The sequence below is a fragment of the Phyllopteryx taeniolatus genome, chromosome 19 (assembly GCF_024500385.1).
Source record: "Phyllopteryx taeniolatus isolate TA_2022b chromosome 19, UOR_Ptae_1.2, whole genome shotgun sequence".
Classification (NCBI taxonomy): Eukaryota; Metazoa; Chordata; class Actinopteri; order Syngnathiformes; family Syngnathidae; genus Phyllopteryx; species Phyllopteryx taeniolatus.
Genome location: NC_084520.1, coordinates 15,616,135 through 15,640,880, shown reverse-complemented (window position 1 = coordinate 15,640,880; position 24,746 = coordinate 15,616,135). Strand labels below are relative to the sequence as shown.

At 42.6% G+C, this 24,746-nt stretch overlaps 1 protein-coding gene across 3 annotated transcripts in view; it reads left to right on the top strand.

The window, feature by feature from the left end:
* The first annotated feature begins 818 nt into the window (after nt 1–818).
* Nucleotides 819–24,746, top strand: part of rhbdl1 (rhomboid, veinlet-like 1 (Drosophila)) — a 37,482-nt gene continuing 13,554 nt past the window's right edge. The window contains exons 1-7 of one of the 3 annotated variants that reach the window (XM_061756612.1): nt 819–1,189; nt 1,268–1,385; nt 3,746–3,865; nt 11,962–12,120; nt 16,892–17,116; nt 18,193–18,341; nt 18,424–18,536. In XM_061756612.1, coding sequence (XP_061612596.1) covers nt 1,356–1,385; nt 3,746–3,865; nt 11,962–12,120; nt 16,892–17,116; nt 18,193–18,341; nt 18,424–18,536 — 796 coding nt within the window. In that variant the 5' untranslated portion in view covers nt 819–1,189; nt 1,268–1,355. The remainder of the gene's footprint in view (nt 1,190–1,267; nt 1,386–3,745; nt 3,866–11,961; nt 12,121–16,891; nt 17,117–18,192; nt 18,342–18,423; nt 18,537–24,746) is intronic. The other 2 variants (XM_061756614.1, XM_061756613.1) reach the window with 2 other exon arrangements.

The window sequence follows — 24,746 nt, the reverse complement described above, 5'->3', positions numbered from 1 at the left end:
GTGCCTCGTTGTTGCGGCGTGGAAAAGTCCTGCAAGGATCTGGCGGTGTCTATTCTCGCCACCTGAGGACTTATGGGACAAAATTTTCAGGGCTCGAACATTGACGGTTGAGAGGGGCGTGGTTTCGGCATATTCAGCTGACACGCCCGCAGCATTTGCGAGCAGAGACAATGACGTGATTTTTCATAATTTTCAATGCTCATGTTTGGGTACTTGCCAATTTCTTGAATCATTTAAATTTGGTTGGTTTGTTAACACCCATCTCTCTGGCGTGTGAAATTTAGAATATATCTATTTTCCCTTCACGTCTAAATTGTTGCGAACAGGGTTACATTTTCCACTATGTGAGTGCCTTTAATGGTCAGTGAGCCATCCAAACGAGCAAATTGTTTATGGGAATATGCTCAGCAGTGCATTTAGCGTGTTAATGTTTCCAGTGTTTATAATTACCCGAGAGCTTACTGAGCAGCCCCCTCATTATAAACCGTCGTGTCATGTTGTCTGAGTGATGTTAATGGATGCATCCATCTCCAAGTTTAGCATCCACGCTTTGTAGGGTTCTACTATACCAAACCATGCGTATGCTTGTGAAAAAATGTGTCGCGTTAGTGGGTTTGTATGTATGCACACGCAGGAGGCATGTGTGTGTATGCGTGTCGTCCGTCGGTAGTAAGCCGCAGTGGAGCCCATCCCCTTCTCCCTCCCCAAGACGCCTAAGTCGCCACTGCTTTCCCATCTCCCATTGGAAGAGCGAGGCCACCTCCCTCCCCTAGCTCATTAGTATGCATGTGATGATTCTCTGTGTGTGTGTGTGTGTGTGTGTGAGGAGGGGGACGAGAGAGGCAGGAGCAGTCAGTGCGATGGGATAGAGGCGAGCGAGGAGGCGGAGGAGAGTGAATGAGCGCTGCGTCGGGGTGCCTGCTGAAGCCGCGCCACGTTTGCATGCGCTCCAAAGACAGACGCTGCTCCAGGAGCAAGAAAAACCAACAGGGCTGCCAAGCGGGAACTACAATTTAAGCACAGTCTGCAACCTCGACCAAAATCTCCGTCCATCCTTTCCCCATCCTCAGCAACACCGCCACCACTCTCTACACGCCTTCCTCCTTATGCCCTTGTCCTTGGCGGCTCCTCTCACCACCCTGGCCAGTATATGGATAGAAGCTCCTTTTTTCAGCTCATACAAGAGCAGGTAAGCGAGCGGCGGCGGTGGCGGTTTCTATGGTTACGGGCTGCCAGAGGCTGACACCTCGCTCGCTCGTCTATCCAGGGAGGGCGACACACGACGTGCATCGATCACGACGGGCGATATTAGAATTGAGAGCTGATTGAATGAGCGCGAGACTGCACGCCGCATCATGGAGCCATGTGGGTCCCGACGTTGTGAGGTCAGAGCGTAGCCGACGGGGGGCTTGGTGGGAGTCGAACATGACTGCAAGGGAAGTGGCGTGGGGATGTTGGTGACAATGATGAGCATGTCAGAACTGTTGATGCATGGAATTGTTATTTTTAATGTAAGTGCTTGGACAGTGTTGTAGTCTTACACCGGAATTGTTGTCTTTATTGGCTGAGTGACTTCTCCTTGGAGGGGAGGGGGGTGGGGGGGGGGGGGGGGGAACATTGCAGGGGGCTACCGCTGTTTCGCTGTCCAACGTGAATTTAGCTACGTTGTTCCCCAATTTGTGGAAAACCTGCAACTGGTTCGTGTTTGTGAGCTGCTCTGTATTTAACTGCCATTTCCCAATTAGTCTCGCTTGATTGAGAGGTGGAATTGTGCAGCCCTTCCGTCCAAAATGGAGAAATCGATTTACTGCCGCAGGGTCCTGCGGGTCAAAGTTGATTGACCCATCGCCGATACCCTTATCAACAGGATCATGAACCTCAGGGAGACGTGTCAGTCTGTCTGCGTGTGTGTGATCATGCACACAACAGATTTGTTTGTGTTTTTCTGAACGTGTGTTTGTAGCAAGCAGAGGAAGCCCATCCGGGCTGAGTAAGAGGATGCTCGTGGTCACGCTTGTGAGTCATTTACTGGAGAAGCAAATGAATGGCAAGTGACTGCTGATAAGTCAGTGATGAAAACTCCATATGCTCTTTGGTCACACCACTTTTTCAATTAAGGTTTCTTTTATTTGAGACATTTCGGACAAATTCCAGGTTTGTGAGAACCTTTTGAGGAAGGACTTTCTTGCATCTATCATCATGATTGGATGAGTTCAGTGTGTAAGAACTCCAGGTCAACTCCATCAAACACCTTGAGGATGGACTAGAACGTACAAGCTAAATGTCATGTTATTAGATACATTTTGCTTTTGAACTGCTCCAGATATGCACGGCACAGTCGCGTTTTTGTAAAGTATCGATGATTTCTATAACTGCGACGTGATTTTGATGATATGAAGAGTTTAGGTACCAAATGCACGACCTGCCACTACTTCCTACAGGTGTAATACACTGTAATGCTGGCAATAATTTGGCCAAAAAGCGAGCTTCTATTCAGTATATCCAGATGCCCACTCATCAGTGAGTGGCTTTTCAATGAAGATCCTCAGACTGGAGATCACTGTGCTATTGATTGGTGTGTTTCTGTGGTTTGTGTCATTGCGTCCTTACACTGTACAGCGCCAAGGCCACACTTGAACATTCTGCAGTGCAATTATGCTCGAGTTGGGACCAAATCAATCAAAAAGGGCTGACGGCAAACTTTTTCTGCCTTTGGGACTCCATGTGGTGGTGTTTAATTCAAGAATCACATTTTAAACCCCGTTTGATTCCCTATTTGACTACTGATTTTTGACCCTGGGTGCTTTTTATTTATCAACTGGGTCAAAAAAGGGTATTGGTAGCACATCCCTCATCACAATTCATGAGCGCTACCTTATGCTTCGTGCTTATTAACCCCGCCCCCCCCCCCCCCACCGCAGGAATTGAATCGGGCCCCTTGCTGTGATTCGGGGTCGGATGCTTTAATTGCATCTTTTGTGTCATCCTATGCAACACACTCGGTAAAATATGCTAAACAATAAAATTACTTTCTCACTCTATTTTTATGGGAGTGTTTTTCAAACTTGGGTCACAAAATAAAAAAAATAAAATATTGTAACTATTGTAAATATATTATTGCAACTATTAATTAATTAACTATTGTAAATATATTATTGCAAAATAATTTGCAATAAATTGTTGTATCATTTAAAACGGTGCATACCTGCATATGGGGGCTGGTCGTCAAGAAAACAAACACACTAAAGCAATTACCCCTCCCTGTCTTAGCTTGCCACATCTCCGGGTTTGTTTAAAAAAAAAAAAATTAAATAAAAAAATCAGTCTCTCTGTGTGAATTATGTCATTACTTTTTTAAATATTTTTATAAAGTACACTTTAAAAGAATGCTATTTTGAGTGCATTAAACACCTATCTCAAGGCACCAGTCTATATGTTAATTGCCGTTCAAATTATGGCGGACTCATCGGCAGAAAAAAAAAATTCTCCCCTGTAAGGTTTGCGAACCTGGGTTTTAATGACTTGAATTTCTCAAAATCAGTATGGCGTATTGGGTGTTTTTCTAAGGAGGGGAAGGTGAAACTGCAGGTGTAATAAAATAAATAAATACAATTTATTGCAGCCTTGCCACATTGAACCCTGTGAAAATGCTGCAGGGAGCGAGAGAGCGCGAGAGAAAGAGGGAGACAGAGAGTTAGAAGCAAACAGTGGCAACATGAGTGACTTTATTAGTCTTTGTCTGCAGGAGATTTGCAACGCAATGCTGAGCTCAGGCTATTCCCGGCCGCCGCTGACAAATGCATGCAGCCTGATCGCGGCGTATGTCACACCTTCTGATCGTCTCCATTGCAGCACAGCTGAGAAGGTGCCCAGCCAGTTTCTGAAAGTATCACGTGTGTGTGTGTGTGTGTGTGTGTGGATATCACCTCCATGTGTCATGTGGTTATTTTATTAAGGTTATTTATACGTCTGGCGTGAGCACTGTGAATGCTATTTTGACACATTTATGTCAGGCAGAAAGAATGAGGCTCTTACACGCTGTCCCCTTTCATCATTCTCTGACGCTAATTTGCATTGAGCTGCATTTGAACGCCGCCACTGGCTGTTTGCGCGGCGTTTAAGCACCAGGAAATGGAGTTAGATTGTTCGCATCAAAGAAAATTCCTCGGGTCTCCCTTTTGATAGAGGAGAAGAAGGGGCGAGGAGCTCACAACCATCACTTTGCGTTGACGAGAGTGGCAGATATAGTCATGTTCTTACGGAGAGTGGCTGAGTTATTGCTGTTAGGCCGCCTTTAAATGTATATCTGTTGTCCCGCAAATGTGCTTTCTGTCTGTGAATGTCACTGTCAAATAGCGAAACTCTTGAGTATTTGACACCTACCCACAAAAAAGTTTGTAATAGCCAAGAGTTGCAAGCAAAAAAACAAGCGCTAAATGGAGGTAGTAGTTTGGCAGATAGTTAAGAATTGTTTCCAAAAAAGTCTCAAACTGCCTATTTCCACTCCCTGTTATGTATTTAAGCAATCAGCACTTTGTCTGACAAAAGTCTGCTAGCTTAATCCTAACATATAATCTAAAACGATATAGACGAGGTAACAAAACTAGCATCGATGTCGCTGTGTTATAATCCTTTACGCAACGGATATTTGAATAGAAATGGTGACGCGACACCTAGACAGACAACATTAATCACAGGCATATATTCTTTATCCTCTGCGAAAAGTGGCTGTTTACTGTGGCTCACTAATGAGTTTTGACCATCCTTTTCGTGTATATATATATATATATATATATATATGTTTGATGTTATGGAGGGCTGAAACGGATTAAGTGCGTTTCCATTACTTTCAATGGGGAATGATGACTTGAGATACGAGTGCTTTGAGTTACAAGTGTGGTCACCTCTGGACTGTATCCCCGCAATAAACGGGAGTTCGCTGTATTAGCCGTTAAATGTCGCCTGCTTTGCACTGACTTAATGAGATAGGGGAGCATGAAAAATATTTTTAGCGCTGTCTTTGCCTTTATGACTCGAATATGTGATATTATATTATTTTAACAATCCCTGGCTCCATATTTGCCCTTTTACCTACTGTGGGACTAAAAAAAATAATAATAATTCTTGTATGTATTAGTGGCAATGCAGTCTATGGACTTTGAAAGTTCATAAATGTCATAATCCAAGTTAAATCATAATTTCTCAGTTCAGTTTATAGCTCTTAGATTAGTAATAAAAATTATTATGGAAGTTGCCAATATTTAGGAGTGCTCCTTTTAGAAAATCAACTTCATGTTTTGAATGGCGCTCTAGTAGCTCGATTAAAGGACGGTTGTTTCTGTTATTAATTTTGAGAATGATGTCTACATTTTGATGAAAGATTGTAATGACTTTAATCACAAGGGAAGGAAGGAAGGAAGGAAGATGAAGAAGTGGGAAAAAAAAGGATTCAAGGAAAATGAGGTAAGGAAGGGCGATAAAAAGGGAAACAAGGAAAGGAAAAATAAAGGAAAATATTCATAAGCAGAGGAAGCAAGGATGCAAAATAAAGAGGGAAGGAAGGAGAGGAAGGCAGAAAGGTATGTAGAGGGTGGAAGGAAAGAGGTCAGGTGAGAAAACAGGTTGAAGTGTAGGATGGACGTGTGCATGAAAAAAAAAAAACAGGTGTGCTGAAAGGAATGAAAGAAGCAAGGTGGAAAAGTTTTCTTTTGACTATCATGACCTTACCTGATGCAGATTGGCTGTATTAAATGGCATGAGCGTCGTGCCTTCTGGTGAGCCGCGTGGCATCGTGCATTTCCACTCATTCAAATGTGTTTTCCTCCTCTCTCGCATGAAACAGAACAACACTAACATTTGTGGCAATTCTTTTTCATTCAGTGAAACGTGCCGTTTTGCCACATGCTTGTTCGTCGGCCGGCTGCTTGCACCAGACGGCGACTTTTTACAAGCTCGACAGGAGACGCGAGCAGGGTTAATGCGGGTTGCTTGTTCAGGGTCTTTGGATTTCGTGTCCTTTGTCTGGCTGCAGTCTGGCTCACCGACACTTTACAGCACTGCAGCTTGTGATGCATCCACAGCCAAAAGTTGTCTTTTTGTTACCGTACATTTTTTTTAATTATTATTTTAAAATGGCACAGTATTGTATAAAAACGTAGTCAAAGAGAATGTGAAGAAATAAACTGGTTTTATAAAGTGTAATTACCGTCCCCACCGTAGTATTTGTATTGGATGTGCTCTGATCCGTGTGGCCTAGTCTAGAGCTGGAGTCAGTTAGTTTGCGTGGGAGCGTCTTGACGTGAGTTGTGGCCTACAGCAGCTCCTTGGGAGTGTTTTTATTTAGTATTTGTGCGTTTGGCTGTCCCGTTCAAAAATGGATGGATTTTTAGGGCGGGACTAAAAACTAGCCCTGTGACATCACGGGGCTTTTCAGTTCAGTGATCGTGACTGATTTGTGGTTTTGCGGTTGCTGATGTCCCATGAAACGAGCCTGGTAAGTCACCGGTGTGTGTCCCCGGCTGAAGGTAAAAAAGCTGTCCCGTCTCAGGAGGTTGGTTAACAGTGAGATCATTCCGCTGCAGTCAGCATTCTTCTTGTCATATCAATTCCATTTTGTTTATCTCCTCCTACACTATCGTAAAAAGAGAGTGACTGTGGATCGTCCACGGGTGGGCAAAGTTTTGTGCTCAAGGGCTGCATTTGATTTGTAAAGTGGACGGATGGGCCAGGTCCTTTGTAGATGAGGTTTGAAAATACATTTAAAAAAAAAAAAAAAAAAGTTGACATGTAAAACAGGTAAATAATTCAATAATTAACATTTTTTTGTTTTTTTTTTACATTGAAAAAATGGATTCAAAATATTTATCCTCTGCGATTGGCTGGCGACCAGTTCAGGGTGTACCCCGCCACTCGGATGGATGGATGGATTCTTGGATGGATGGATGGATTCTTTGTATCATGTTCCCTCCCCTCCTTTGTGTCTTTCATTTGCTTCTCAAACGCCAATATTTCAAGATGGGGGGGGGGGGGGCAACTGGTAACCATGGCAACTTGTGCAGCTTGTCAAAGTGTTGCCATCGCCACTGTTGGTTATCTCCCTGAGTATGCCGCCACCCGCCATCTCGTCTCACATGCGTCACCTGCCAGGCCTGCTTGTTAATTTGTCTCCGTGTAGCTCAGCTTACTAATTGACGGTCCTAATTGGCTGCGAGGACCGATCCTCCGCCCCCGTCTATCCTCGGTAGGCGGTCCCCTGTGTGTGCGCTGTTCTTCCTGTGCAAGGTCACACCAGCACCACCAGGAGGGGAACGGCAAATGGTAATAATAGGGACCGAGCCCTGCTGCCAATAGCAAAACAAATGTCAGTAATTGCCTATATTAAGAGTTTCAACCATAGATAGGCCCTAAATTATGATTCCTGATGTCATTTCAAACTCATTTTACATTACCCTTAAAATTAAAGCGTAGTGCTAGCACACAACGCAACACGCTATAGACGTGCGACCGTGTAGCATCAATGTTACAGTGTTACAGTATCACCCTTTACGGATATGTGAACACAAACAGTGGAGCAACACATGGAGACAGACAATATAACAATGCTTGCAGGTATATATTTTTTATCGTCTGCAAAAATTGACTAATATTACTGCAGCTTACTGAGCAGTTGGGACCATCACTTTTGTGTTTGAATGAATTATGAAGAGCTGTTTAATTCTAAACATTTTATGTTATTACTATGTTATAACATATTACTACTGTGTTTTTTTTTTTATAAGGTACAAGACCATAGAGTAATATTTGTTATTAAAAAAAAAAAAAAGGTTTGTTGGTGTTTTATGGGGTCTAGAATGGATTAATTTTAGAATGCACCGGAAGCAGAAATAAACTGGTTTAATTAAGTGTAATTTCTGTACATACTGTAGAAATTGTATTGGATTTGTGCTTTTAAAGGGTGTGGCCTCGTGAGTGTGGTCAGGAGTTTTTTCAGTGTGAGCGTCTGCTCCTTGCGAGTGTTTGTATTGTATTTGACTGTTTGTCCCGTTCAGTGATTGGTGACTGTGGCTCTCGTTTCCCACACGTGAGGGCATCCTAGTACCTTAATTCCCCTATTTTAGTTTTTTCTTTTGTTTTACTTCGCTCAATTTGACACTTTGCGACACAAGGCATAAATCAAATGATGAAAAAGTCACAAGTTGGGGGCATTCACAAGTCAAGGTGTACAGTACTACTTTACTTCACTTGGACGAAATGTACTACTTTCCTATTTCAACCGGGCTTTGGCGCTATCTTGTGTCATCTTAAGGCTTTGCAGAAAGCACAAAAAAATGCGAATGTGGGTTTTCAGCATCAAAAAAAAAAAAGAGGAATGGGGGAATTTCTTTATCTTACTTTTGCGCTTGCTGGGCTTAAATGTGGTCGGCATGTATGCCATGCGCTGACATCTGGAGGCTGACAGTCATCACGTGCCTGCCCCGCGCTACCTTTTAGTCGGCCCGAGCCTGCCGGCAGCCGCATTACGTTGCGGGCCGAGCATTGGAGTGCGTCACGTTCGGGGAATGGGCTCGCTGCCAGACAAACGGACAGCGGCGAGGGTTCTCAGTGTCTCTTTTCATGTCTGCCTCCTCTCAGACTCCCTGGCTGTCCTTCCTCTCGTCCTCCTCCTCCTCCTGTGTGTGTGTGTGTGTGTGTTTGTACACTTGGGAGCTGCAGAAATATGCTGACATTTTAGCACCATTTAAGTTGCGAGCAAACAGCCTTTTGTTGACACATCCTGCAAGCTTCGGAACAACAGTGGCCAGGAGCACACATTAAGTATTTATCACAGTATTTGGAACATTTGTTTCATTGTTGTTGTTTTTTTTCATTTTTTTCACCATGGTAAGGTTTAAAAATAAATAAATAAATGCTATTTTAGCAATTGGGGAGCTAGAAGAATGTAATTTCTGGAAAAGACTTGATGACAATAAAGAAGTAAAAGTAAAGTAGGGGGAAAAAGATGAAGAACACAAATGTTCAGATACAGAGTACAGTCATAAATAGATGTATAGATGATGTATACGTATATATACACGGCTGTTCAATAGTAAGCAAATCAGAAATACACTCTAGATGTTGTCAATGTGGTTAAAAACATTTTTTTATGTGACCACCCCCCTCCAATTTTTTTTAATAACAGTGTATACAGATGATAAAATATTTAATACCAAAATATAGAATGTCCTTGTAAAACACAAAGTTGAAGAATGCAAATGCATATGCCAAGGTTAAAAGTACAAGTGTAAGTGTGTAAGTAGATGTGTGCAACTTTTTCATCAAATGCTGTCCAATACACAAAAACATGGTGTTGATAAGTAGCTGAAACTTGGTTGTTCATATCTATCAAATTAGTTGATTATTTTAATCGTCATTCTGGGGTTAGAATCTGGGCATTTCTCTTGTTGGTAGTTTTGCTTTTTTTTAAAAAAATTTTTTATTGTTTTGTTTTTTTTGTTTTTTTTTTGCGGGGGGGGAGCGGGGTGTCATTCTTCTTGTGGCTCGTGGGTGCCTGAAACATCACCAGGACTGACAAAGTTGCCTGGAGGGAACCATGTTCGAACAAACGTGCATAGAATCCACACTTGAAGGGATTATCTTCTTGGCTCATTTTTCATTCCTCGGTTTGTTGTTTTGTATTTTATGTTTTTTTTTTAATGCCTTGTGTATGTCGGGCTGCTTTTCCGATTACAGCCAATCACTGTGGAGTGTTGAGAGGGAGATAGTGGCGCAGGGATGTTGTCGTCCTTGTGCAGACAATCTTCTCAGAAACATGCGCATACGACGTTGGGAGTAACTATATCAATGCCCTGGAGAGAACTCTCTGTGTGTGTGTGTGTGTGTGTGTCCAGCATCTGTTTATTGTCTGCTTCTGAGTTGCTTTAGTTGTGTGCTTAATGTTATGAATACAAATCAATTTATTAACCGGAACCAGCTGCATGAAAGCACCCCCTTTCGGCTCGTCCTTTACTTGCTGCCACAACTGAATAAACACTTTGTGGAAAATAGGAATAGATGATAAAGACTGCATGTTTTAACAGAAAATCTCTTAATTGGTTACCAGGCAACACCGCTCGTGTTTTACTGCTAGTTTTACTGCAGTGCTTGAAAAAAGTCGATGCTTATTTCTCGTCTCTCTTGCTTATTTGTGTTATTAGATATGACGTTAGAATACTAGAACTAGATGTACACTTGTGCCTTGAGATACAAGTTGAATTTGTTCAGCGGCCACATTCGCAACGCAAAACCCTCACATCTCAAATCCTCTTTCCCCATTGAAATGAATGGCAATGCTATGCTCAGTTCCCACTTAGTGAAAGTGAGGTGTGAATGTGAGTGCAAATGGTTGCCCGTGACAATGGCCTGGCTAAACGAAGCTCCTCCCCTCACCTCAACATAGTTGCGTGGCACCAAGATGCCAAAACAAGGCATCAAAGCTTATATCTTAGACGTGGCTTTGGCCTGAGAACATAAAGAGCGTATAGGTGGGTTATTCAGAAATAACGAAGTATAGGTTCCCTGAAAAAAAAATCCCCAAATTTGCAAATGCAAAATATTATAATACTATTTTATACTGCTGATTTAAAAATGCTGAGTTTTCTGCATCAGAGAGAAACAAATGAACTTGATAGCGGCGCCCGAACGCAGAAACGCTTCGGTCAAAGTGTGTTTCAGTCTGCACGGGTGACGCGGTGAAAAGCGGCGCACCTCCGCTGACTTCACACTGATGCAACGTCTGAAAGCCTGCTCCTCCTCAGGCCGACGAGACGCCGCTGCTTTACTACGGGAAGCCTTAATGAGACGCTGTTACGTCTATGCGGTGTTTGCAAAATGAGACGCTTCCCACGAAGCGCGCCGGGTTGTCCTCGGGCCTTATTTTCACACGTTCGGAGACATTACGAAAGGGTTACAAATGAATGCTCCGTTCAAGACTTGTGATGTGCTATATTATCTAAGACATGAAAAAATAATCGCCATGATGATGTTGATACACTTTCTCTGTTTTAAGATTTTGCCATGACCCTCGGCTACAAAGACAGTTCCAGAAAGTTTGATTTAACTGTTAAATCTAAAATCCATTTTTAGTAAGTCAAATGTGACCCGGAAACGGCCTCAGTGTTCACAAACTATTTCAGAATACTTCATTTTTGTCTATATTGGGTCACGTTAGGGAACGTCATCAGATATCAGTGTGGGGAAAAAAAATACATTGAGGATATTTGTAGGTCTATCAAATATCAAAATGGCTCAAATTTGATCTGAACAGTATGTAAGGGTTTAACAATAACAATAGATTACTTTTGTAATCAAATATAAAGAAGGATGTAGAAGAGAAGCCTGCAGAAAAACCTTGCGTCCGTGCACACCCTTTACTTAAAAGAGCTTTTTTTTTTTTTTTTTTTTTTTTTTAAGCGGGACGCTGTTTTAGACAAGCACACTCACGGCCACATTTATGGGACTTGCCCACTTAAATCAATTACTCGGAGGGCACACAGGCATCAAGAGTAATAACCCACGGGGTGGCGGGTCTCAGTGAGTGACTGAGTGGTGATTATACAAAGCCGCGAGACTGACAGATTGACTGCAAGCTGCAAATGTGACTGGAAGGTCAAACGGAACGTCCACGCAAAATATATTTGGATCAGGAATCTGCATCGGCAAATACTCAAAATCAAAAAGTGACATTTTCGGTGTGAGTTACTGGGCGTGAGTTGTGGGCTACAGCAGCTCCTTGCGAGTGCTCTCTTTTTGTATCTTTGTGTTTGACTGTTTGTCCCGTTCAATGAAAGTGCGTCGCCTTGCCCGCCTGCGAGGGCGTTACAGTACCTCAATTGCCACATTTTATTTTTCCACTCCAATCGAGGGGTGTCGTTTCCTATTGTTATTCTCAATGATATACCTTTTTTTTTTTTTTTTTTTGTCCAGCTGGATCCAGACAACACCGGTTTCATCGCAGTGGAGAACTTCACCAGCCTGGTGGAGCACCATGAGCTGCAGCTGGACCCGTCCAAACTGGACATGCTGTTAGCGCTGGTCCAGAGCAATGAGGACGGCCAAGTGTGTTACCAGGAGCTCATCGAGCTGGTGAGTGTGGATGCGAGATAATTTTTTTTTTGTCCAATCAGAGTTCAGTCTTGTTGCCATGTCAATGTAATTTGCCTGGGGCCTTCAGAATCAGTCGAGCTGGCAAATGTAGCTTGAACGATATTAGCAACAACCAAAAAGATTTCAAATTCATCCTCACGGGGCAGAGCGGTGCCCCTGGATGATGTCAGCATTTTTCTGTTATCTGATTGGTTGGTCAAAACAAGCCAAGTTTAGCTAGCACAACATGGTGTACCACTCTGTTTACACGAATCCATTTATTAATCAGCATCTATGTTCCTTTTTTTTGTTTTTGTCATGTTATTAGATACTAGTTTTAACATGATAATGAGGGTAGTAAGAGGTTGATTAGCAAGTACATAAGAAAATGACACTTTATGAAACCTGTGCATTTGTTTGCATTCTCTTGTATTATGTTTTTATACAATACACCGCTATTTTCTTTTATTAAAAACGCGTAACCAAAAATTGTTTTTTTTTAGGTCTGGAACAGATTAATGGCATTTTAATTGATTTCAATGGGGAAAGTGTACTTTGAAGTGGTAGAGCTATAATGCTGTCATGTAGACAATTTACATTGAGCATTTTTTTTGGGTTGTAAAATCACATTGTGTTGAATGTGTTTAATGCCATCCACATGGGAAACTCACTTGCCCTGATATGCCCACTGTATCTTATTGAGCAGCATATTGAAATGCTGCTGCGACTACGGCTTGACATTGCAGGCGATGTGCGGGGTCGCAAATACCGTGTGACATTTTCAAGCAGGTAATCAGCAAACAACCAACACAGTCTACGTATGTGGCCTTCTGCCTCCCTCCCTTCCTGTAGTCGTGCCTCGTCGCTCTTCTCTGCCTCCATCAGTCACTTTTCCGACACTTTAACAAGTACCACTCCCTAATTTGTGACAAATGATGCTCTTTTATTAGAGCCGCTGTCTTTATTGATGGGTCGTTTCGACTAGGGCTTTGTACATCGTTTAAAGTCGCGCGCGTGTGTCCGTGTGATGTGTCCGATGTGTCATTGCGTGTGACGATATATTGTATTATAATTATTTTTTTCTTCAATTTTTAAAACAATATACAGCAATGTGTTCTGCTCAGTGGTGGTCCTAGCTTGAATGGTACCCTGTGCGAGACCCCATTTGCCCCCCCCCCTCCCCCCACTCAATCAATGCCACCCTCAATGGCACCACATAATGCACATTAACATCTCTTATAATGTAAATCAAAACTGAGCTTTATAATCTTTGTAAAAAGCGTGATTAGATTTGGCTAATGTGCCTCATTTTGTGTACTTTTCATATAAATATGTGCTGCTTATAGGAAGCACAGACCACACACACGTATGAAAGCATGTTGTCGTATTTGTAATTCAAAATCAAATAAAAAAAGAAAGGAGTAGTGTTCATGCGGCAACACACACATTCACAGCCAGGCTTTGGTGTCTAATGATGTAACATTTGTTTCCAAACGTTGCAAATACATATTTTCTCCCTTCAGGAGGTCCAATCAGAGAACCACTTAAATAATAAGCGCGCACATGTTGTGCTTTCAACCGAACAACGCTTTTGTCGGATTCCCAGAAGCATTTAAGCAGAATGAAGCACTCGAAAGAAGCATCAGTTCATCCTCGGATATATTTTTGTCATTTTTGCCACCTCGAACTCCATTCTCTGGTGTTTTTGATAGCAATCATCACTTGGCTACCAGCTAAAAATAAGGCACTTTTGTGGTCCGTAATGATTAAACCATGAAAGGGCGGCTGCGATCACGGGTTGGGGTGTGGAAGGGTGGGTGGCGGGGTCTCATTTTAAAAGGATTTGGGCAAGAAAGAGCGAGAGTATCTGGGTCAAACTGGAATCAACTCTCCATGTGAGTGTGCAAGGCAGTGGCTTCGCTAGGTTTCAACTTTTGGGGTGACTTAGCCCCCCCCCCCCCCCCCCCCCAAAAAAAAAGTAGCTTTGTAATATGTGCCTGCGAGGAAGTGGGCTCACCTGGGGAAAAAAAAAAAAAATGCACCAAATGTGGGCGACTGGCAACTCTTTTTTTTTTTTTTTTTTTTTTTTTTTATGTTTCTGCGGAGGAAATGGGAGGCCTTTTAAAACATATTTTGCTGTTACGGTTATTAATAATTAGTATTGAGCCGGGAGGTATTGACCGTGTGCTGTGGCTAATTAATCCATCAAGGACAATCGACTATAGCTGAGAGCAGCATGTGCAATAGACAACATGCAGCTACCGTGAGGGAGGGAGAAAGGCTCCCAACTGTTTAACAAACACAGACACACACACACACACACACACACACACACCTTCTGCTCGCCATTTAGCTCATTCACCTGTCCCTTAAGGCTGTTCCTATCTTTGTGCTCCAAGCCTCTGCATCAGTTCCAAAGGGAAATTCCAAGATTCGCCCATTTTCAAAGATGATTTATTTTTCGATTTATTTATCACAGGGACCATGTAGAGTAAATGTGCAACTCAAGAGTAGAGAGGCTCTGTATCAGATTATAGTCTTGCAGTTAAGATTTCCATCTGTAGTCCCTGTGGCAGGTAAGAAAGAAAATTAAGAAGATAGTAGAAAAGTGGAGAGGCTGTAATATCGCAGTCACATGTCCGTGCCGCCAATATATCGTGTGTGTTTTTATGAGTAGGGCCTTTATGTATTATACACTGTTTAAAAAAAGCTACTTGTTGTGGTTGCAAGCAAGTTGTTTGCCCCCACGCCCCAATTTGTTGAGTAGTTGTTACTTGTATATTTGAGTTGGGTTTCAATACAAGGGACAAACAGTTCTGTAAACTCTTATTCTTTGTTGTGAAATGCGGGAAAGCCAACTTTCAGAAAAGCAAAACTTAAAACATTTAGTTGAATTGCCCAACTTAAAATTTGATCAAAGTTTGCTGCCTTTTCAACTCTTTTTTCTTTTTTTTAAATAACATTTGCTTCTATGCCGGTCGTCAGCTGCTTTGTTTTTGTGCAAGTCTTTTCCATACGTCTTCATTATTTGTTCCTCCCTGTAAAATCTTTGCTCTCATTAGCATTTTATGGATGTGGAGTGTATTGATCCAGATATTGTGCCTACACACACCCAATTATGGAACACAAAAGTTGGACTCGCTTTAACTTCCTACTGGCGTCATTCAGCACAAGGTTGAACATATTCTTCACTGCGTGTGATGAAAAGACTTGAGCGCATTGTCGCGCTGAACGTCGGCGGCGGCTTGCTTGTTCCCTCACAGTTGCTTTGTGTCAGATCTTATCATGGCGCACAAAGTTTGATTTAGAAATAATTGCTCCGTTGGCAGTTTTTCCCTCCAAGGAGCACTATTGTTTTAGCTAAAATGGTTAGGACTTTCAGGTGAAAGTGATGGATTTATTTTTTCCAACATCTTTTCCCTGGTGGGATTTTCTCTTTTTTTTCTGGGTTCATATGTGACTTCACCTTTTCCGTATGAAACATGTTAAAATCAATAAATAAACACATTTAAAGGGGGAAAGGTCTAAATCTTAGCTCAGTGTTATTGGTGACAAAGCAAAAAGTTATTAGTATTAGTGTAACATTTAAAAAAAATAGTGTGATATTGTAACATTCAATTTAATTTTGAAAAAAAAAATGTTATACCTTTAACATTCTTTTTTTTTTACAATTATAAATAAATAGTTTGACAAGTTTCTTTCTAAAAGAAATTCTCTTTTTTCCAAAAATCGGACACTCATAATTGTGAAAAAAAATCACACTGCCGCGGGGAGTAATGATGGAGAGGAGTACTAGAAGATAAAGATGGAAATAAAACAGAACGGGAACAACAGAAGTACTTACGAACTGGCGTGTACGCAACTCAACGAAATACAAGCAATGATCACGAGTAGGAAAACGAGCAATCGGACTACAGCGATGACAAAAAAGCAAAAGAATAATCTGACGACTCTTCTCCGCCACCACTGAGACTCTAACTCTACCTGATTGAATTTGTCAGCAGGTGCGTGACAGAAGAATCCACCCTCCAGCGATCCCCACGGCAACAGAAATACAAAACATAGCGTTGAACAGGAACATGACAATAACTCTTTGATGTAGGCCATGTTTAAATGCAAATGCACACAAAAAAGCCCCTATTTGGTGAAAAGAAAATGGTCTAAAGAACCAAAAAAAATCTCTTTATTTTTTGGGGTTTCCAGTGCTGTAAATGGTGGGGGTGGGAGATGACATATACACACTTGAAAAAATAATGATGCAAACTGTAATAACAGTGGGAATAATGATTGAAACCGTTATGCTATTGGTAATTTAAAAAAATATTTAGAATAATACCACACTTTTCAAATCAAAAGCCCTGCATAAGACCACTCTGGTCCGCTGTCTTATGGGGTTCCACAGGGATCAATCTCAGGGCCGCTGCTCTTCTCTTAATATTTGCTGCCCCTGGGTTTCACCTTAAGAAAGCATGTGATTTTCTTGTTGATAGTTAGAGTTATGTGACACACAGCATGAGACTCTAATGCTTCCACTCTCCCTTGTTGTAATGTCTTATCTGTGTTTATTGTTTTTAACCATGTTGTTACTGTTGTGTTGTTTTTAAATTTTTAGATTTGTATTCATGTACAGTGCACTTTGTTTCATCTTTGTTTTTGTTTTTTTTAATTGGTGTATAAATATAATTAAGTTGAGTTGGGTTAAAGATATATACAGTATATTTGATAAGTTTTTTTTTTCCATTATTGTAACAGTTTTATTTTTAAATCCCAGATGAGCAGCAAGCGCTCCAGCAGTTTCCGACGGGCCATCGCCAACGGTCGCCGCACGCTGCAGAGGGAGATCCTGCTGGACGAGACGGGCCTGGGCCTCTACAAGCGCTTTGTCCGCTACGTGGCCTATGAGATCCTGCCCTGTGAGACTGACCGGCGCTGGTACTTTCACCAGAACCGCCTGTGCCCTCCGCCTGTCTTCATCGCCGTCATCACCATCGTCCAGGTGAGAAGAAAGGCCGCTTTGCTTGCACTCAGAACCCTGAAATGGTCAGAGGTGGAAAAACATCAAACTATTGTCTTAAATAAGGCCATCATTAATGTTCCCTGATTCACGTTCCTCCATATGTCGCTGCTGTCCCCGTTTTATTCCACCTAATAAGACCCCAAGGTTTCCATCAATCAAAATATCAACTCCAGTTGAATTTAGCTCCCTCTATTTACATCTTTTTTTTACGTTGTGTCATCATCCGTGTAGGTTGAAAAAAGTAACAATCCTATTTTGATTCAGTTAGGAGTAGAAAGCGGTGGCATTTTCTGGCATGTGCGATACGTGCCGTCACACGGGGCAGCTTTCAAACTAGGACCGCCACTGGTAGAAAGTACAGATATCTGTTTTCTCAATGCTCAAAGTACCCATCCCTGAAAAAAAATCGACTCAAGTATACTTCCCTCCACTAGAAATGGCGAGTGTTCAGTTCACTCAGTAAGGCGAGTCAGACCCACTGAAGAGATTTTCTGGCTTTGACTGTGTGATTTTCCACTGGCTGCATATGTAGTGCTTTGAACCCATTTCAGAGTCAGGAGTTGAAAGCCTCACTCATAATAATTTTTTTTTCGTCTCCCCCAGACTGATTTAAACCAGGTCATCAAGCACCCGGGCTACTACAGAGCCTTTAATTGACCTGTTATGTTCATGTGGAAGGCACTATATGCAAACACTGCAGAAATACAGCTTTTTACTCTCGTAATCATCATCATTGTGAGCAAAGAAAGCCCCGGTGCTCTAATAATACTGCCAGATGATGCTGAATGGTCTGTGATGACAATGCAATAACAGTTTGCACAGACAATGAGTCATTTGTGAATTGATGGCACTAAATCAGACACACTTTTAATTGTGGAAGCAATGCGCCCCACATACTTTGAAGACTTCATCTACACAGAGACAACAAAAGACAAGGTAGGTCACGTGACCTGACAATGGCAACACCACACAAAGCAGAAAAATCGATCAAGTGACTGCTTGTAACTAAAAAAAGAAAAATCTATTATTGTTATTGTTCGTGCATCTGATTGCAGATTATCGTGTTCATGTGCTACGGCATCATGCTCAACAAGTGGGTGCTGCAGACCTACCAGCCGGACTTCATGAAGAGCCCGCTGGTGTACCACCCGGGCCACCGTGCTCAAGTGTGGCGCTTCTTCAGCTACATGTTCATGCACGTCGGGTACGTAAGGTCCAAGCTCCACGTCGAGTTTTCCCGCTGTTGTAAGTAAGCTCATGCTGTTGCCATCGTGCATTCCTCTTAGCTTGGAGCAGCTGGGCTTCAATGCTTTACTACAGCTGATGATCGGAGTCCCGTTGGAGATGGTCCACGGCGTCTTACGAATAAGTCTGCTTTATATGGCGGGAGTGCTGGCGGGTGAGTGTCCCTTTTTAAATGTGTTTTTATTGCGCAAACCACTGGTTCTCCAAAAGGACTTGACTTGTAAATGTCGTGTCTGCATAGGGCTGGGCGATATGACCTTAAACACCCTGTAAAAAGAGATTACAAGATTTGTTTCCAAATACATGATAAATGTTTGAAGCTAATTGCTGAAAATGTGCTAAGACTGAGTACTATATAGTACTCAATTGTGGAACAAAAACGTTAAATTGTTTTTCACCATTTCAGTTTTGCAGATTTTTGGGGGGTCGTGGCTAAATGGCACCCACGAACGCACTTTAGCTCGGGCATGAGTCCCCCCCCCCCCCCTCCCCACTATATAAGAACTTAAGTGCCTTCCTTCGCATTAGTGGTTATCCAGTGCAATTGCGGCAGGCAGTTAGCAAGCTAGCTATGCTTGCACCACAAAAATGAATTTTCCATTCAGCTATTCCGCTGGCGTGGCTGTTTTAGAGTGCCTCGTTGTTGGCCATGAGTGCGTGCATATCACAGAGAAAGGTGGAAGAGCAAAACAATCTAAACTGTTCGAGGTAACAGCCAGCATGTGGTCAGAGGCTTCGTGCTGGTATGGCCGCTTTAGAGTGCCTCATTGTTCCGGAACGGGAAAGTCTCGTGGCACCAGAGGCTTCAAGCAGATATATTTTCACGGCTCAAACGTAGTTAGTTATATGTGGGCTTTAGAAAGATTCTAGACAAAGTAGCATCCATTTTTCCGGGTTGTAGAAGTGCCTTTTCTGTTATTTAACTCTCGCATCACCTGTATGTTGCACTTCTTTTTCATGAAACCCTGATTGTGGGTTGTGTGTGATAGAGTGACATCCTGGTCAGTTCAGCTGTATGCGAAGTGAAGCTCAGATAAGCGTTACCTGGCCTACTTCTTCTGCAAGCCAAAAGAGCTCCGTTTTACCTTGTGTAACTCATCAGCACCATAATGAAAAGAAACATTGACAGTGTTGCCAGTACTTTACTCTAAAATCCCTATAAAATGTCTCACAGTGTGGTATTTGGTTGACAGTTTCGTCATTTTAAGACAAACTGTGGTCCAGTATTTAGTCTGAGAGGGTTTGGTCCTTTCTTTTTGTATTTTTTGCCAGTCAGCAGTATTATCCGCGCTGACCTAGTTTGCGTTTGTCCTTTTGTTTGGAGTATTTTACTCCTCCCAAAATGCTTAGAATGTACTTTTCCCGACTCCCTGCCATTTATCAAGTTAAAGGTCTCCTACTGCATTTCAGCGTTTCACCTGCAAGAAGACCGACCAGCTAATTTTTGCATCAATTTACGGTCCAGCGGGTCCCGAATTGGATTTGCGCAGATGTTTGTTGCCGCGCTGGCGTGTTCCCGCACACAGAGGTCACGGCGCTGCACTGAAGGGGAGGAACCTCATTAACTTCCATCCTCCGGCGTGCCACTTTGGAGATTTGTGGACTTTTTATGTCGCCGCTGATCACTGGATCGCTTTTCTCAATGCACATCTCCCGCTAATGCGCATTTGCACAAGTCATCAAGTCTGCTGCGCAAATCGCTCTCACTTCTCATTTCCAGCAGGGAACAATTTGAGTCCGTTGAAAATCTCGCGCTCAGCATCATTTGATTACTGTTGCAAAGTGGAAGTCTAATTCATGTCGGGTAATACTTAAATCTGATATTTTGGCTTTTCTGTCTACGTGACTAAATGTCCAAATGATTTATTTCTCCTTTCCCTCATCTTCTATCTTTTCTGTGTAAAATTGAGTTAGCACCACTCAAATCTTCCTCTGGTCGGTTGAAAACAACACACGCACACACACTCTTTTAAGACTCTTGAATTATTATGAGTTTGATTTATTTAGGTAGTGATGACAGCGCGGGACCCTGATGAGGAAACGGTGAATAGTGATGCGGGGTTCCTCTCCGGGGAATTAGCCCGAGTGCACTTTGAGTCGGCGTTCGTAAGCACGAGTTGAATCACGGCATTCGAGGTTGGAACAGGAATTGGACGACTTTGACACATTTGCTGTCGTCACCGTTTTTCAGACAAACGAGACGGAATGGGAAGAGGGCGGCGTGTGTTGCGGGCAGATGAAACGGACTGCGATGTGTCGGGGATGTATCGCGGGTCGGGATGGGAAATTCTCGGCTTTTGTTTCAGAGGAGCCACCGGTAGTTTAATGGGTTGCGCGCTCGTATAGTGTGTGCTTAGAACAGGATTTTAGATTTTAACAGAAGAATCCTTTCTCTGATTTTGTGAAAGGTTGCCACGAATAGCAAAAATCTGTGTGTAATTGACGGGGGTTCGCTTGAAAAGTGGATATAAAAAGTCTACACACCCCTGTTCAAACGCCAGGTTTTTGTGATGTAAAAGAACGAGACCAAGATAAATCATTTCAAAACCTTTCCCAGCATTAATGCGACCTATAACCTGTAAAAATCAAGAGAATTTTTTTCAAGAGGGGAAACTGAAATGTGGTTGCAAAAAGTGTGCACACCCAGTTATAACTGGGGCTGTGGCTGTGTTCAGAATTCACCAATCACATTCAAACTCATATTGAATGGGAGTCAGCACACACCTGCCACCATTTAAAGTGCCTCTAATTAACTCCAAATGAACTCCAGATGTTCTACTAGGCTTTTTCCTGATCATTTCAGTTGTTTATTTATACTTCCCCTCTTGAAAAAGATTTTTAGAACATTTTCAGTTGAGTTGTTCAGTCTATAGAGAGCTGAAACAGCCCCGAGAACTGTCTGTGTGTCCTCCACAGAAACATGGACCTGCTGGTCTTTGAAGGGTCATGGGGGAATCTCGAAACCGTGAAAAAGTTTCAAAATCATTCTTTTTCCCATCTCTTCGATAAAATAGGACATCACATTGTTTGATAGATGTTTTTTCCCATCTATTTTGTTTCGCTCATATTTACATAAAGAAACATGCTGCATGTTCAGCGCCACTAAATCTGCGCCTGAACACGCCGCAAGAACCTTCTCCCCACCACAGGCCTCCTTTCAAAGTGTTCCTCATGAAAAGCCCAAATTACATCCTCCCAAAAATAAATTCTGGCACTGTACATTTTGTCCTTGGGTGTGCGCATGCCGGAAACAGGAACATTTTTGTAATTATTTTTGCGACGGAGCTGCGCAGACCTCAGTACTCGTCCTTGATCATTCCCGTATCCACGCGGTAATCCTTCACGCCGCCGCCGGATGAAGGGCCTACTCGGAAATAAGGAGAAAGGAATGCTGCTGTTCAACATCTCCGCGTCGCAGACAAACCGCAGGGATTGCCATCTTTCTTTTCCATCCCTCTGCGGCCTCCATTCCTCTCCAGCCTACATCACATCATCCCTCTCCACTGAGATATCGAGACAGCTATAAATCAATTTGTGCAAGTAATAGTGCGGGATTTGTCGCGCTCTGCGGTCAACACCAAGGTCAACTCTGTGAGCTTTAGAGTGACCGAACAAAAAGTTTGAACAAGAGACGGCATGATTGAAGTCACAGTTTTATTCCATGAAACGGATATACAGATATATATGGATATGAAACACGTCTTAATCAGGTGTTGGGCAAACCTTCTAGAGGTTAAGGAGGACAAGTTTGGAAATGGGCCTTCTACTGCTGCTGCTGGCTTGTAATGGAAATGTGACAGATGACCTGGCTTGTATCACCTTACTGTGCTGGGTGATTTTGTCCTGACTTTACGTTAGGAAGCCGTGTTGTTTGATATCGCAGCAGCTGATGGATGTCGTCATGCGCGGTTCTTGTTGTCGCCACTAATGTCGTCCTTCCTGATGTAGTCTTGCCTGCTTCTTTCAATGACTGCAGGTCAATTCATATTCGTACAGCCAGCGGATGTTTGTTTGCGCTGGGCACAGTAAATAGGATTATATCGAGAGGCAGGAAATAGAAGGCCTGTTGCTCGGTCGACAGCGGGTGTCATTTACAAATCAGGACAAACGTGGATTTACAAAAAAAAAACAACTGTGCAAGACAGGAGTCCTTTTTGTTTTCCTCGATGTCCTTGCGGATCTTACAGCCACTTGTTCCGTGTGCATTATTGATAAAGCACAATACTGGCAAGGTCACACCGACTGATACTCCCCCCTCGCTAACTGCAAAGGAGGCTGGGTGACCTTGACACTATAATTATGATAATTCCTAATGCCTCCCACCCTCACTCTGCGGTCACTCCTTATCCACGTCCTACATCTAGTCACTGATAACACCACCAAACAGGGCGATGATATTATATTTGTACCGCAACTGGGGACAGGCATGATAATCCAGTCATCGATTTATTGATCGTTAAAAATTTGCTCAGGTTTTATGGAGAACAGGTTATTGATTAATAATGTCTTGAAGTAATTGAAAGGGAGTGCATAAAAACCACGGATTTAATATGAGCTAAGTTAAAGCGACATCCACTGACAATTTTCTTATTTTACACTATTTAAATTGTTTTTAAAAAACTTAATAGGCTAGCGTTGAAAAGTTTGGGGTCACTTAGAAGTTTCTTTATTTTTGAAAGAAAAGCAAGTACAGTGCACATTTTGAACATCCATCCATCCATCCATTTTCTGAGCCGCTTCTCCTCACAAGGGTCGCAGGAGTGCTGGAGCCCATCCCAGCTATCATCGGGCAGGAGGCGGGCTACACCCTGAACTGGTTGCCAGCCAATCGTAGGGCACATATAAACAAAGTAAGTTTAATAAATATCAAAAGTGAGAAAAATCTCACTTCACACCACCAAACAAAAATGTCCCAAAAAGTATAAACAGTATACTGACGCAAAGCAAATTTTGTGGCCGGTGAGTGTCCATAGAGAATTAAGTTTCTGTGGTGGTTTACTTGGGTGGTTTGTTTCAGGATTGTGGCTTGCAGACCTTGGGAAAAAAAAAGAAAAGAAAAAAAAAAGCAACATTTGATGTGACAATTTCAATGAGTGTTTTTCTACATCGCGGCGATTACCATCCGAGGTCAGACGCGATGCTCGAGCACAGAAAATCAGCGGCGACGTGATTCATTAATGTTGAATAGCACTCCTCTTGGAGACAAGAAGCACACAAGACTTGCTGGCCTATTTTGATGGGAGCAGCGAGTGTGTGCGTGCGCGCGCGTGTGCGTGCGTGGGCAAACTAGACGAGAGTAGCTACATGTTGTGTTTACAGTAGCATGTGATGAGTGAAGCGGGATTTGTCGCCTCTCCCCCAGGCCTCCTGTTGGCTCTGTTCTGTTGACAATGAAGCAGGGGAGGAGAGGTTGTTCTTCTCTTGTCCTCCAATGATCTGATGATTTCTTTTTTTTGTTGGTTTGTTTGTTTTCCCTGCGCTGGTGTGCTGTTTTGTTTCTTTGAAGAGCTGTACGTATCAAAAAGATATCATTTGTGGTCTGTGGTTTGCAGTGGTGTAGAACTGCACAGTATCACACTGTGAGCTGTTTGTACGTGCAGCATATTATTTGTAATATATATCATAGACTGCTCAAGAATTGCATCAGTGTCGCCGTGAAACAACAGATATTTGAACACAACCAGTGGAGCAACATGTATACAGACAATGTAACAATACTAACAGGCATGTTTATTTTTTTATCCTTTGCTAAAAAATGGTTAATATTACAGAGTCAGTTTTGTGAAACGATCGGGTGTGACTTTGTCTTTATTATACTGCCCCCAGGTGGCCACCAGAAGGAGCAGCACAATGTCCATTGAAGTGAAGCAAAAAAAAAAAAGTGGCAAAAAACTGTTTATGCTTTACATTCTATTTAGTTATGGCATTACTGTAGGTACAATATTGTTGGGTGCTTTTTCTTTAAAAAAAAAAAAAATAAATCCCCGGCCCCGCCTGTGTGGAGTTTGCATATTCTCCCCGTGCCTGCGTGGGTTTTCTCCGGTTTCCTCCCACATCCCAAAAAACACGCATGGTGGGTTAATTGAAGACTCTAAATTGCCCGTAGGTGTGAATGCGAGTGCAAATGGTTGTTTGTATGTGGCCTGCGATTGGCTGGCAGCCAGTTCAGGGTGTACCCCGCCTCCTGCCCGATGATAGCTGGGATAGGCTCCAGCAGTCCCGCGAGCCTTGTGAGGAGAAGCGGCTCAGAAAATGGATGGATGGATATTTTGTGATGTCACCACTCGAACTTTTCCGACACATCTCATGTTACAAATAATCCCATAAACTCAGATCAACTCAGAGTGTTATGCAGTGCAGTTCT